This window comes from Stylophora pistillata, chromosome 14 (assembly GCF_964205215.1).
Source record: "Stylophora pistillata chromosome 14, jaStyPist1.2, whole genome shotgun sequence".
Taxonomy (NCBI): Eukaryota; Metazoa; Cnidaria; class Anthozoa; order Scleractinia; family Pocilloporidae; genus Stylophora; species Stylophora pistillata.
In genome coordinates this window covers 18755779-18771121 of record NC_142532.1, presented here as the reverse complement: position 1 = coordinate 18771121, position 15343 = coordinate 18755779, and the positions used below count along the sequence as shown (strand labels likewise).

The 15343-nt window shown below is 40.5% G+C and overlaps 2 protein-coding genes across 2 annotated transcripts; one reads left to right on the top strand and one right to left on the bottom strand.

Moving 5' to 3' along the window:
- Positions 1-145: 145 nt before the first annotated feature.
- Positions 146-10070, bottom strand: LOC148716961 (uncharacterized). Its single transcript, XM_088745048.1, has 5 exons — positions 9921-10070; positions 3163-4726; positions 2119-2807; positions 1252-1608; positions 146-585 (listed from the first exon to the last, which is right to left on the bottom strand). Exons 2-5 carry the CDS (start codon positions 4689-4691, stop codon positions 299-301), a joined length of 2862 nt encoding a protein of 953 aa, XP_088601174.1. The 5' UTR covers positions 4692-4726; positions 9921-10070; the 3' UTR covers positions 146-298.
- On the top strand, positions 6862-15149 carry LOC111325700 (uncharacterized). Its single transcript, XM_088745056.1, has 4 exons — positions 6862-6955; positions 11095-11369; positions 13085-13407; positions 14514-15149. The coding sequence occupies exons 2-4, from the start codon at positions 11183-11185 to the stop codon at positions 14721-14723; spliced, it is 720 nt and encodes a 239-aa protein (XP_088601182.1). The 5' UTR covers positions 6862-6955; positions 11095-11182; the 3' UTR covers positions 14724-15149.
- Positions 15150-15343: the final 194 nt, after the last annotated feature.

Below are 15343 nucleotides of genomic sequence, written 5' to 3'. Positions count from 1 at the left end.
GTTAAAGGGTCAATCAACTGCAGAGTCAACAGCTGCAGGATCGTATTCTAATTTTTTTTATCAAAAAGTTTTTGATGGTTAGATTTAGCTTTATTTTTACAGTGGCTATCATCGTATATAGTAGATCAAGAAATCACAACACCCATTTTCATTACCGCACACTTTACTTTGAATAGCTACTAACACAGTACATTTTACTATCATTGAACAAACCTAGCCTGCAAACTAAAATTTACTCTCTTCAGTTGCAGCGAGGAGAAACAAAAGCCGAGAGAATGTCAGTCCGTTCTATAACATTTCAGAATACTACGTCCACTGTGATGTCGCTCATCGTATCAAAGATCTTTATGAATGTTGTCTTCAGAGAATTATTATAGTAGAAGGATCCTGGTGTGTCCGTGGAGTTCACCAAGGCTTTCGCGGCCTCTTCGTCCGTGTTTCCGGTTTTCTGTGGCACGGTTTTCCCGGCAGCCTTGACAGACGTTGGAGAAATCGTTCCCGGCATTCCAAGGTAGTAAAACGTCTCACGTGGTTTGAATTTGTCGTGCAGACGCTTGATACGAATCCGCTGACCTCCTGCAATTCCTGGTGTTCGAAAAAGACAGTTTTGAAGAATAATTGAACAAGCGGAAACCAGAAAGCTCCATATGAAATTATGATATTTTCATACGTCAGTTTGCGAGAGTCCTGAATTCCAAATTGTTATGGTATGTAATGAAAGCGGAAAGATCACAAGTTTTGTCGACGTTTCCTTTCACCGTTTAACCTTCTTCGTTTGGTTGCCCTAATGCAACACAACGATCCGATCGTCAGGCAAGCGTAAGGGATCAATTCTGACTAGTCGCGCGCCAATTTCCCGCGGAAAATCTCCAAAAAAAAGTTAGAAACGACACCTATCTCACAAAAGAGGCGAAAGAAAATTAAAACGTTCATAGAAATTTGTTGGAGGAAACAAAACTAGGGAAAAGGAGAAATGGAAACTTTTCGAACACAAAGCTTATTCAAATACGGTTATCCTGTTGATTTACTATTCTGCTTTGAGCTTCACCGAAACTTAGTTCTATGCTTTTAAAACACCGCGACTTACTGGTTGTTTCAAACTCGTGTGAGACAACTTTAGACAGCCTTGATGCACGCTGTTGGAACGTTCGTGTACGCCCAGAAGTTTTAGCCGCCAAGTTAAAACCCTGAGTTCTCTGGTTTTTATAAATAATACGACTCAGTTACAGGACGTTTTTGATAAAGCCTCACCGTGATGACTGATTTCAGTCAGTCTGTACTCGCCAGCGGTCTCTGCCTTGTTACTCGCTCCGTCATCGTCCAGATACAGCTTGTAGCTGCTGTCTCGGCCGGGATAGACACTGAAGGTGATGGGATTTACCTTGTCGTGACGATACAACTCACCAATGTACTGCTCCACCTCACGCTTGGGTATGATGGCACCTTCTCGGACGTAAATTGCACAGTTGTCTCTACTGGGATCGTCCCAAGGGGCGTAGAAATCAAACTCTACCCCACCATTAACAGGATCGTCTAAAGGACACTTGTCATCTGTGAAACGGTACCACTGGCCTCCAGCAGGGAGATACACAGCACGGCTTGTTTGACCTAAAGATACAACAATAATAATTGAGAACCGTTACTCTAAAAATGCGGAAAGAGCCTTTTGGGAAACTAGTAGTCGTCTTTGAGGAAATTTTCCAATTTTAGCGACGAGGTTTCAAACTTACGATGTACAGAGTTTCTGTGTGAGGTCTGAGTACCAGGGAAACCAACTTACGATGTACAGGGTTTCCGTTTGAGGTCTGAGTACCAGGGGTACCAACTTACGATTTACAGGGTTTCCGTGTGAGGTCTGAGTACCAGGGAAACCAACTTACGATGTACTTGGTTTCCGTGTGAGGTCTGAGTACGAGGGGTACCAACTTACGATGTACAGGGTTTCCGTGTGAGGTCTGAGTACCAGAGGTACCAACTTACGATGTACAGGGTTTCCGTGTGAGGTCTGAGTACCAGGGGTAGCAACTTACGATGTACAGGGTTTCTGTGTGAGGTCTGAGTACCAGGGGAGGTCTATAGCGTGGAAAGTTTCAATAGCCACTTAAAAAATAAACAAACCTGGATTGACGATGGGGGCCACCAACATGTCTTTTCCTAAGAAGAACTGATCATCCAAGCGGTTTGCTGTGTAGCCGTTGTATCCCCAGCCATGTTGGTCATCTGCGCGTGCATCGTTGTAGAATTCTCCCGGTTTGTACTCATCCATGAACAGAGGTCTGCAGATGGGTTTACCTGTCTGCGTATTCTCATACATTGCATCGTAGATATACTGGATCAGTTTGTACCTCAACTCAATGTACTTTCGGCAGATTGTGGGGACTGGTTCTGCATAGCGGTATGGCTCTTGGTACGGCTTGTAGTAGTTATCGTAGTGGTTTCGGAACCACGGAAGAAACGCTCCCATTATGGTCCAGCGCGCCAGCATCTCGGAATCCACAATCTGGCCTTGCCATGCTGCACAAAATCCGCCAATGTCACAGCCGGCCACCGGCTGTGCAGAGAGGCCGATGCCAATCACCAATGGGATGTTCATCTGAATGAATTCCCAGTTGGATGTACTATCCCCAGTCCAAAGACCGGCATAGCGATGGACACCGACAAAGCCACCTCGAGCGATGATAAAGTGGCGTTTGGTTGGTCGGAGACGTTCCAGACCTTGGTAGGTGGCTTTGCAGAGATTGTAGTTGTACAGACAGCGGATTTTAGCGAATGGTTTCTTGTCATGGTGGGTGCTTACTTTGGAGTACCTGTAAGAGGAAATAACAGGAATCAGGTCGAAACATACAGTATCACTGGGCCCATGTAAACAAATATGGAAATATGTATTCCAAGTAAACAGAAATAATTCATAAATCCTTGCTTTTAGCTGCCTAGTCTCAAAGCCTAGCTGAGAATTTTAGCTTGGGGGAACCGATACAACTTCTGCCTTGGCAGTTGTGTGGAAAGCTGAATTCGAGAAGAGCATTCCAGCCATTTGGCCCCAGTTCCCTTACAACACCGACCTTGACAAAAACAGTCCTTGGATGTCGCTGATTGATTCCTTTTGCTAAGATCATGCATTTTCTCAAGGCCGTAGACCTGGATACTAGACTAGTAACAAACCTGGTTTCCTCGTTGTCACTGATCATTATATCCATGGGGAATGACAGCAGGGGACAGTCGGGCTGATGGATACTCGCTTTCATGGCTGGAGTGGTCATGTCTTGCCACACGAAGTCCAATCCCCAGTCTAACAGGTCGCGGTACTGCTCACCCCACCATTTCTGTGCATCAAGCCGTCCCAGATCAGGATAGTGTCCCCAGGTCAGATGACCACGCCCATAGTTCACGTTGCCAATGTATTCATCATGGGTGCCACTGCCATCTTCACGTGTGTTCATCACAAAGATGCCACTGGCTTTTCCAGTATCGAGTGCTTTGTACGGACTGTACTCACCATTTTCATCTGTGTTGCAGCTCACGATGGGCGTAATGTTGGTGCTACATTTATAACCCCAGTCGTGCAAGGCATCAAACATCTCTTTAGGATCAGGAAACTTCTTCTTACTGTGCGTGAAAGTGCGGTAGTTGTCCTGCAAATCCACATCCACGTGGAGCCCATCGATAGGAATCTTCCACTGCCGGTACTTGAGTGCCACTTCCAGTAGCTTCCACTTGGTGTTGTAGTTGGGGCCATACCCTCCTTGGTGGTAGCCAAACACGTACTTTGGTTTCGGCCTAGTGCGCCCGGTCAGCTGAGTGAATTCGTTTAGTACCTCAGCCACGTGTTTACCAGCAAAGAAGTAGTAATCAAGCTCCCCGTGCAGTGCTCCAAAGTAATACTGGTCTCCCTGGCGAAAATTCACGAATGTCTGCGAAGTATTATCGATCAGGATTCCGTTGGCGTACGAAGGACCAGCGAATGCTCCGACGGGTTCTGGATTGTGCTCGATAAAGAACGGTGAAGACTGATATAATGGAGAATTAGGATTTAACGGCCCCTGAACCTCACCATCGGGTGTTAGATCTGGTGCAGTGTAGCCGAAGTTGTCATAGTTGAAAAATGTCATGGCAGCTCCAATCTTCTCGTCTCCCCCGGCGTATTGGCCATAGAAATGCTGTTTGGGAACGCGTCTCTTATCAAGTGTTGCACCCGCCTTCTCTCCAAATCCATAATACTGAGCATTGGTCGGCGCCATCTTGAATTGAGCGATAGCCTCGCCACCGTCATCGCGCTTAACATAGACCAGGCTGTAGTCTCCCGGATCGCCGTGAATCAACTGGCCACCGCGGTACACGGATAGCGCATATTTCTTCAAACTGACACGGACCTCGATCTTGTCGGTGCCTATCTTCAGAAATCCATCTTGTTCCTTGACTTTGATGTCGGAAGCCTCGATCCTTTCTACCTCTGTGGCAGGAGAGCGAGTCTTCACATACTGAGCTTTGGGATCAGGGTTGAACCGCACCCGAAACATAGCGTGGGACAGGAAATAGATGCAAACTTTAAGACCGCCTTCAAGGAAGAGGGTAAATTTATCTACCACTCCTTCTTCTTTTTGAGTCCACTTCGTTACTCTGCCCAAAGGGATCCAGTTAACTCTGGACTCTGGAGTGAACTCGTCCGGAGGAACATAGCGGTAATTTTCCATCTTGATAGCAGAAATAAGTTGTGCTTGATCTGAAACTAGTAAGTCAAGTACTCTGTTTTGAGCAAGAATTATCCTTAGAGTTTTGTTAGAATAATGATTAGAATATATTCAAGTTATGATTCACCTGCTAAGTTTTTTTAAATCCTTTAACTCCCAGAAGTGATCAACGTGTAACTTCTCGCTATATATTCATTAATGATCCAGCAAACAGGTAATGAGAATACTCAAACTTATTAGGTAGAAGTTGCTATCTTGATCCAACACCAAATTCTCGTAATTAATTTACAAGGAAATGTGTAGCAGTTAAATGAGAAAAGTAGCAATCAGATCTCAGCTATGCTTTGAGGTGAAAAAAAGAATTATGGTATCAACGGATTCATGAGTAATAAGAAACGCTCAGATTCGACAGATTACTGATTCAGGGCAGAATCTCTCGTTGCTTTGTGAAATTGAATAATTCCCTATTGTAGCGTAATTTGCTAAGACAATATAAAGAGGACTTAATCAAGAATCCTGTGGTTGTTCTTTGGTTGTCCTGTTAGAACAAGCAAGGAATTTTGTCTGCGTTCGGGCTCAGATCAGCAAAGAATTACACCTTTTGTTGTTCATTACAAGAAAATACGCATTCCTTAACATGAAAAGGTGAACAATTAGCGTGATGTTACATTCATTAGCGACGAAAAACGATTATTTGGGCGTAAATCAAATTAAATAACGATTTTTGCATTTTAACCAACGTTCAATAACAATTCTTGGCATTTTTATGCGTCATTCGTCAAATAAAAGAGAAAAATATATATTCATTTGCGCTAACATTCAAGTCATTAACATCATCTTGAAAGTCAATAGACATTACACAAATATTGCAGTGCATAAAACACTCATAAACACTTTTCTGGACGGCATGAGCATGAATAAGAGGATCTCAAATGCGCTTGAGCGTTTTTACCTTCAATATGCAAGTATCGATTTTCAATTGAACACCTATTTTGCCTGAATTTACATTTCCAGTTACCTTTTCAAGGGAGAGTCACGCTTGGATTCAATCAATTTGCCATCAATAATGGTTTACGGTCAATTCACTACCAAAACAAGCTCGCCACCACAAAACTCGCCACCACTCAAACTGAAATCACCACCAGTGGCAATTTAACTAAAACGTCATGTCTGAAACTTACATCAAATGAAAGCCGAGATGTAGTAGTATATTGCGAAAAGGGAGAGGTGTAGCGTCTCAATAATGGAACGTTAAGCGAAGTAAAAAATGTTGATATCACGAAGATTATGATCAGTTTGCGAACAGCGAAACCAGTGATTTTCGCTAAGTGATTTCCGCCGATATGAATGAAATTGTTGAAGTGCACCTAAACCCAAAAATGTCTTGTCGCTTAACGAAATAAGCGTATTTTTTGGAGTATTTCTGTGCAGAAAACTTTTTTATTTGCTCAAATCTTCAATTTTCTGTGCCCAGTCAAAATACGGAAAATCGGCCGCCATCTTGCCCCACGACCGAGTTTAATGAGGAATGGCTCTAGCGGGTAATGTGACGTCAAATCGAGAACACGAAAGTCTGCATTTCACACACTGTCACTTGTTTGGGAAAGTTGTAGTCGATATTGTCCGAAGATATGCCGAAGAATGTAGAAGGATGTAACGACGTGCAAAATTTGCAAGAGGGTATCGCGCTTCATACATCATACAACACACCTAGTCGGCATATTTCGGACAATATCGACGACAACCTTCCCAAACAAGTGAAAATGTGTGAAATGCAGACTTTCGTGTTCTCGATTAGACGTCACATTACCCGCTAGAGCCATTCCTCTTTAAACTCGGTCGTGGGGCAAGATGGCGGCCCATTTTCCGTATTTTGACTGAGCACAGAAAATTAAAGATTTAAGCAAATTAAAAAATTTTTGCACAGAAATACTCCAAACAATAAGCTAATTTCGTTGAGCGAAAAAAAATTTTGGGGTTTAGGTGCACTTTAAGGACACTAGCCAAAAGGCTCATTTCTATTGAATTGATTGTTAATTAGTTTACTAATTCCAGAATGATCCTAGATACGAACATAGTTACAATGTTTGTTTGTTTATCTATATTTGTATTGGTTTTGTAATCGGATCTTTCAGCGTCACCACGCCCATATAAATGGCAAGTTGAACGTCCCTATAATCAGTTCTTCGTAAGTTCTTGAATATATAGTCTTGGTAAACTTTCGTCCTTTCGTTTTCTTAAACCTTTGGCACAAGCGGGACCGATATGTGAGTACCTTTGTAACTTTGATTTCCTAAGTCTAGTTTTTCAGTATTGGGTGAAAGTATACAAACAGATATTCTGCTTTATTATTCAACTACACATCGTAGAGTACAAATAACGCCATAGACGAGTACAAATATCACCGGTATTTGTACTCTAGAGTACCGGTTAAACAGGTTTTCTCGCGTCGAGGAAGCGAAGAATTGGATAGTAGTTACGAAAAAAAAAATGGTGGACAATTTAAATCATGAGATACAATGAATATATGAAGTTCATATATTTTTAACTGCGGTATTAGATACGTATGATGCACGATCCTCGCAGTAGATAGCGCTAATTATGCAATAGCGAAAATCAGATCTTAAAAAAATCGGGCCTGTACGGGACTCGAACCACTGACCTCTGCGATACTCGTGCAGCGCTCTACCAATTGAGCTAACAAGCCAACTGGGAGCAGACTGTTAAGTTGATTCGTAATAAACCCGTGAAAGTGATAAATCAGATACAATGAATAACGCTATCTACTGCAAGGATCGTGCATCATACGTATCTAATACCACAGTTCAAAATATATGAACTTCATATATTCATTGTATCTCATTTATCACTTTCACGGGTTTATTACGAATCAACTTAACGGCCTGCTCCCAGTTGGCTTGTTAGCTCAATTGGTAGAGCGCTGCACTAGTATCGCAGAGCTCAGTGGTTCGAGTCCCGTACAGGCCTGATTTTTTTCAGGTCTTATTATCGCTATTGCATAAATAGCGCTATCTACTGCGAGGATCGTGCATCATACGAATTTAAATCATATTTCCGACGACGAAGAGTCAGAATGGCTGGAAAATATAGATACAAGTTTATTAGATGAATCGAACGAAGAAAAACAGCTAGACGACCAGGAAATTTCTTCGTTTACTGAAGAAAATAGAAACAGCAACACGACAACGCGCCAATTCCGTTCCGCTTCGCATACTTTTGACACGCACTCCCCGTAAATGAATATCTGCGAAATTCGCCCGCACTGAAATAACAGTTTGGCGTGTTGGATAATAAATAACTTTATTAGACTTTTTGTTGTGTGGTATCACTGAGTATTTTTATTCGTTATTTGTATTTTGAATCGCCCTACGGGCTCGTCAAAATAGGGCACAACTCGTAAAAATACTCAGCGATACTACACAACGAAACGTCTAATAAGATATACGTATTGCCGTATTCTCAATTGATTCAAGATTTAAAAGCCAAATCTGTATCAGATGCAAGTGAACGCCCACCATTTAGATAAGGACGATAGGCTGTTAACCAGCCACCAAAATTCTTGTTATTTTGCACCGAAAATTTTGTACTGGTTTATTCGTATTGTTCATTGTCATCTCGTTATCGGCGTTAAGGCCTAGTTTTTCATACGCCATTTTTTGATTATGTATTTCGCGACATTTCATTAGATTGATGGGTCTTCGTTTCAGTTTACGATTGATTGATTGATTGATTGTGAGATTAATTGTGATTTTGATCGTTGATTGTGGTTCGTGGTCGATTGCCTTCAAGAATAAAGAATTGTGTAAACAGTCAATTTTGGTATGTTATTCTTCAATTTCGATCCGTAAAATATTCCCCAAAAACCTCGTCAACCGCGTCTTAGAGCGACACCCCTTGGAACCTGCGAATTTTGATTTGTTTCGGTTGCCGCAAGCGCAATAGAAATCGTCTGAAACTTACATCATAAAATGCTCAGAGGTCGAAGTATACTGCGAAATTAAAAGCGAGCGCAAATACAGCGAAGTTTACTTCAACAGACTTTGGCGTCCTTTCTTTGTTTGGTAAACCTGTTGTTTTAATGAATTAACTAATGCGGCTGTCAGAGGGAACATCGCTGACATGCTACTTATTATTCTAATCAATTCTAAGTTTGATCCCACTGCCCTTTAGATACTCCTAGAGGACGCCAAGCCGCTTTCTGCAGAATTTTGCCCTGTTTGTACGCACTCTTTATTTTGCATCATAAAATCTAAAAGATAAATAAACTTCAAGATCTAACCTTTCGTATGATATGTTTCATTAGATTCGATTGCGAATCGAGTTCACAAGAACGAAACGCGTGTTAAAGTTCACGTCGTCATTCTCTGTGCTTGAAACAAAGGATTTACCAAACAAAGAAAGGACGCCGAGGTCTGTTTGGGGTAAACTTCGCAGTGTATTTGTATGCACTTTAAATTTCGCAATATACTTCGACTTCGTAGCATTTATATGATTTAAGTTTCATACTATTTCATTCCTATCGGCTGAAATCACTTATATCACTCGGCGAATATCACTCTGGTTTCGCTGTTCACTAATTGGTCATAATCTTCGTGACATCTACATATTTCATTTCGTGTAACGTGCCATTATTTAGACGCTACACCTAACTTCCGAGTCCCTTTCCCTTTTCGCAGTATAATACTACATCTTAGCTTTCATTTGATGTAATTTTCACACGAGTGGCTACTCATAACGTTCAACGAATTGACCGGATACCTCAATGAAAGGAAATGCAATTTTTTTAGTTAATTATTTGGTAATGATTCACGCTTCGACTCAATCAATTTGCCATCAATGATAGGAAATGTAATTTTTTTGGTTAATTAATATTAATATCGGATGTCTGTAGACTGTTTCAGAGAAGTATACAATAATACAACAATACAACAAGATTCTGCTTCCATTGCAAATTTCTACCTAGCTGAAGTTCTCCACAAAAAGAAACGATTGTTCGTGTTCGGTCACAGATAAATCCGAACCTATATTTCCATGCTCTTCACTAACATTGCATACAAACGTGCAACTAGAAATAGCACAGCGCTTCAATGTAAGATTTTCAAGAACAGCCTCCAATGTTCTGGAGTCTTGTCAGAGGATGGAGTTTTTGACCGAGGGTGTACCAAATAATTGCCTTAGCTTACAAAGCTAGACTTTAGACGGGGGACATACCTGTATAAAACGAAGCCTTTGTCGCCTCCAAGTTCAGCTGAACCTTAGAGAAGGTGCACTTGCATCTGCAGAATACTGGGAAGGGAGCGTCATGGTAAAACTGCGATAATCACAATTTACACAAAATTGGCCTATCAGATTACAGGGAACGAGCACTATATTCTGCCTAAGCCATTTCCTATCATGCGATTGGTTTACTTTGTGTACGTGCTTGAAGCAACGTAAATGGCTTCTAAGAACTTTTCATCCTTTGTTCAGCACTAACAATGGTCTGATAGAGTATGATGATCCACGAAGATAACATGTTGGAAAGAATGAAATCTTTCAGACGTCAATTATCAGAGGAAGTTGTGTTTTTTTTTTTTCGTCAAAACTGTGATCCCAGAAGAATTAGAGCTGAAAAAGACGAATAGTGATATTTTTTCGCTCTCGAAACTCTCGAAAAACAAGCTAATTGCTCTGTGGCCCCTTCGAATATCCTGGCATTTTGTGTGTTATTCGATTAAATATCTTTCCGTATACTTTCCATTTGATTCCTCACTCTTTTTAACATGCATTGGACCTGAACAGTTGAAGTCTCGTGAATTACGTCAATATTTTGATGCTTTTTTTTTTCACTTTGTTTTTTATTTGACCGCAGTCAAATTTTATATTCAAGAGAAATTTCCAAAAATACCGCAAAGCTTATTTCCAAATCCATCTCACTGTCCACTTGAACTTTGAACTGTGTACAGTGTTTTCAGGCACAATCTGATAGTCACAATTGGACGGTTGATTTCCCCTTTTCACTCCGCACTCCCGCCTCTCCTACAATGTTGTGTTTGTGCTGGACGACTAATCCAACGCAAAGACTCGGAGATCAGAAATTGTCTGATTTACTTCGAACTTCCCTTATTTGCTTTAATCGCGTCAAGATGAATGGTTGAAAGTTAAACGAAAAATAGAAATGTAGCCGGAATTTTCAGAGGCAACTGAAGTGGACCGGCGTCTTCTGAAGTCTCCCATGGGAACAAAACCAGGACAGTTGGTGTTAAAAGCCTCCCTTTTTCGACCATTGTAATAAAAAAAGATAAAAAAATAAAAAGATGAAACCACTGTCCTCTATTCGTTGCTGTATGATTGTCTAAGCAAATTTGCATGACACTCACCCCTAATTATTGTTTTCACTTCACAGTCCACTTGATTCGCATAACGGCTAGCCGCCCTCTATCAAGAAAGGGCGTAATTTTTCAAAATCAAGCCTTCTGACCTAATTACGAAATATGGTGTACAAATCGAAAACGGATTTGAACTTTACCAAATACCTCAAGTCCAAATGGCTGACTGATGTGAAAGATTATGAGTTGAAGAAAAGAACAATTGTGGTCAACATTTCTAACACGAATGCAATGATCTCTGGGCCGGAACCTCGCAAAGTTTTGCAGCCAAGAAAATCCGCAATTTTGAAAGGTAATTAAATACGTTTTCTTGGATTTATTCGAGATAGCACGCAGAACAGCCGCTATTTCTCGCCTTTTCATAAAGTATTTTGTTTAATGCTGTGTATGCCACTCAACGTGATGTACTCCTTACCTCTGCTAATAATATTTTAGGTGAAACATGATCATCGAGCAGCGAAGCAAGGAGACAAAATTTTTTATTGTATTGTGTTGAATCTTTGAATTACGATATCGGCTAGATTTCCATATAACCCCATACATTGCAAAGAAACCTTTATAGTTAGTCTTCATGAAATGGAAAGCATGTGAAATCTTTCCACGATGTCAATTGTGCTTTTTTTTGCGAGATACAAAGTTTTATAGTTAACACCGGTCGCTTTTCGGACGCCATTTGTTTGGTTTTTTTTACCAATAATATATTCCCAGCTTAGTAAGTTGACTGGTTGATATTATTGCAATTTTTGTGTGACGTTTGTGTATGACCCTAAATAAATTGATTGAAAACTTGTAATTTTGTAACCCCCCCTCGTTGAGCCTTGGTGCGTGCGAGGAAAACAATGAAAATATGTTTAGATAAAAAAATTTTCAAAATTGTATCTAAATATAGGGAACCGCCCTTTTTTCTGCTTGTCGTGGTGTCAGCGTTGCAATTTTTTTTTCTGTTCGGGTCCTAAACATAATACTTTGGTAAAAGGTTTCCTATAAATTATGGCCACAAAACGGACTCTGTAGAATAAAACGTTCAGGTGAACGTCTGAACTTAGAAAATGATTGCGTACGAGCTAAGAATTGCAAACGCGTTCAAATTGCATCGTCGAGTTCAAAATGAACTTGAGTGCTTCCAGCTATCGAAGTAGATTATACGTTCATATTATAATTCGGCATAAAACAAATGCTAGACATCTCAGATTAAATTGGAAAGTCGTGGAGAATGAGCTACAACTGCTCGACTGTGACAAGAGGCTAAGAAACATCGTCAGAACGCAAGAAATTGGTCCAGTGAAAGTAATTATCACGCAATCTTTGGAATGCACGTAGAAACGAACGTTCACCTGAAGGCCCATCTTTCCCGTTCGGGATTGCCTGCTTTTCATCCAGCACAAGAAAAAAAGTGCTTAGGGTGGATTTATCAAGTTCGTGCAATGTACAATGTCGGCGATGAAGTCGCAAAAAGTGACAGAAGACAGTCAAAACAAAAAAAAAACATAAGCACCCTCGAGGGTTTACCGTGCTATAAACACGGTTGGCTTTCTTTCCAGGCTTTCAAAATAAACAAGTCATTCTTGATTCTTATTAAAGCGAAATCTTTTTATTTTATGTTAAATCGTTGATTAACCAAGCTTGTTCGTTCAAGATGGCTGGACATTAGCCTCTTTCAAAAGCAAAAAATAGACTCGGCCAATATCCAGCCATCTTGAACTCACGCTTGGTAAATAACCCCTATGTATTGAATTAGCAGAATTGAGGGAAGAATTGCCTGCAAGTTAACGCGACGGTTTATCTATTTATAGGCAACAGTCGTAAGTTACGAAACAGCCGTCTCTAAGAACTAATGTAGTGTAAACACACTTTCCGACCTATGAGAGGGTGCGAAGTTTCCATTACTTTTTGAAATATTTCTCAAGAAAATAATGTGTTTGCACACACATCATAGCCTACTGGTGTGCACACACATCGACAAATGAGAACATGTGAAGCTATTTACGATTTCAATCGTTTGCATAGGTGTGAAGGTTATTAGTGCCGAGTCTCTCGTGCTCATCAAAGTCCCGGACGACATCAACATCGGTGGCTGCGTTCTGGAAGACGGCTGGTGTCAGCTGACAGCGCAAGTCCCAACTTTCCCTGAGGATGTCCCGTTGTACAAGTCCCCACAGTTTGATGTCGGGTCTGTTAAATTTGATCCATATGCGGTGACCGGGACTGTAGAGACAAGCTCGACTGGTAGTATTTTAAAGAAGTTCAACGTTAAAGTGAATGTGTGGTTCTGCCCTGCTAAAACCAACTGTGGGATTCATAACGTACACACCGACCCAGAAATGTTAGAGGTACTTTAAAATAGTGGATTTCTTCCCCCCCCCCCTCCCATTCAGTTATTGGGCGTGGTTATTGTTGGTAGAATGCAAATTAGTCTTATTAAAGATAACAAGTATCATAAACTGAAATTTATTTAGGACGCGGTAAATCAGTGTCCTACCAGCAGTCCTTTAGCATTATAAATATAGTTCAAAGAATATTTGTTGTCCTATCTAAAATATTATGTATTATTATATGGCTGTGTCTCACAAGGACTGGGAACTACCGAATTCACGAATTTGATTGGCTGAAATCAATATTGAAAGCGGTCTAGATTTTCTCATCTAGACCGGCATCTAGACCGGTCTAGAAAAAAAAGGTTACAAAGAATATAATGTGCCGATGCTTTCTAGACACAGCCATATAATAAACATCTTCTTAACCGAGCTAGTTCAGTCTGTATGGGAAAATCTTGACCTCGGTCGTTGGTACAGACCGAACGCAGTGAGGTCTGTACTGGCGACCTCGGTCAAGATTCTCCCATATAGACCTCCCGCTAGGTTAATAAGAACTAAGTATAAGTTCCTACATTTATATTACAGCCTTAAGATAGCAGAATAATCTTAGTTCAATAATAAACTTATTCAAATACAGAGGAGTTGGACGATTTAATTCAAGAAAACCAAAACGACAAGGCAGCATTTAAATAACACTTTAGAGACGACTACGAGAGTATTATTTTTCGGGGAGGTAAAAATTTATCTTGTTTCTTAACCCATAACTACTAGATGTGATTAACTTGTAACTTCTCCATATAACATCTGAACATCACCCAGCAAACAGGTAATGAGAATACTCAAATTAATTAGGTAGAAGTTGTTATTTGATCTAACACCAAATTCTCGCAACTTGTTGGCAAGGAAATGTGTAGCAGCCAGAGGGGAGAATTAACAATCAGATCTTGGCCGGCTAAAGAGCGAAAATAATCCTATATCGCCTCTTAACTTTTCAACAGTCGTTAATTATAATAATTCATAAATTTCATCGTTATGCCTAATCAAACATACACTTATTTTGAAAGAACTCTCAGGGTACAGACGAAATGTAGATCTATAAACGGTTATATTTTTTTTTTTAGGTCCACACCCAGATATATGGTACAGGACGAATGCAGAAATTCCACTCCGAAGACTTCAAAAGCATTTATGAAGATGTGCTCATGGCACCTGGATTTACCCATGATCCTTTTGCTGGCGTCAAGGACAACGGTAACATCTTCTACGGTTGGCACCAGTACTACTCTGATACCGATTGCATCTGGATGGCTATCGAATACCATCCGGCATGATTCGGTTCATACTCGGCAAATATCGGGCCGGTTGTTATCAAGACACGTGAACAATGTTTGAATGCATGATTTTGTTTGAATGGCAATAAAATTCTTGAAAATCGTGTGAAAAGTTATTTGCTTTTAAAAAAATGGTTGAAGTAGAAGAATGTTTGCTGTGTAGGTATGTTTTTTTATTATTATTTCAAGCTGTTTTCGTTAGGAATGTCATTTTGAAGAAACACTTATCTGGGCGATGAACACCAAGAAGCCATTCAGCACTAAATATTAACCTCCTTGGGGAGGGACGAGCTTGATTGTGTCACGATGATAAAACCCTCCAGGCGCTGAACAGTGACTGGTCACTTAGAATGATGGGAAAATACATCTCCGCCTAGCGTGACGATGTACAAGATATTCACTTAAAATAAAAAGTTAAACAAATAATGGTGTTTCGTGTATTCTATGCAAAATTGCGGAGAAGGTGGTCAGGAATCAAGTCGTTGACTTTTGGTTTGACCAAAATCTTTTCAACCCAGATCAATTCTCGTACCTCAGTGGTAAATCCACTCTATTGCAGTTGTTAGCTTTTTACGATGACTGGGCTGAAGCTAGAAATTGTTCTAAACCTACTGACATTA

Coding starts and splice junctions, on each gene's coding strand:
- LOC148716961 (XM_088745048.1), bottom strand. CDS start 4,691: ATGGAAAATTACCGCTATGTTCCTCCGGACGAGTTCACTCCAGAGTCC. Junction 2,808..3,162: donor AGTGACAACGAGGAAACCAG/GTTTGTTACTAG, acceptor TTCCTCTTACAG/GTACTCCAAAGTAAGCACCC. Junction 586..1,251: donor GACTGAAATCAGTCATCACG/GTGAGGCTTTAT, acceptor TTCGAACACCAG/GAATTGCAGGAGGTCAGCGG.
- LOC111325700 (XM_088745056.1), top strand. CDS start 11,183: ATGGTGTACAAATCGAAAACGGATTTGAACTTTACCAAATACCTCAAG. Junction 11,370..13,084: donor AAAATCCGCAATTTTGAAAG/GTAATTAAATAC, acceptor TCGTTTGCATAG/GTGTGAAGGTTATTAGTGCC. Junction 13,408..14,513: donor CCGACCCAGAAATGTTAGAG/GTACTTTAAAAT, acceptor TTTTTTTTTTAG/GTCCACACCCAGATATATGG.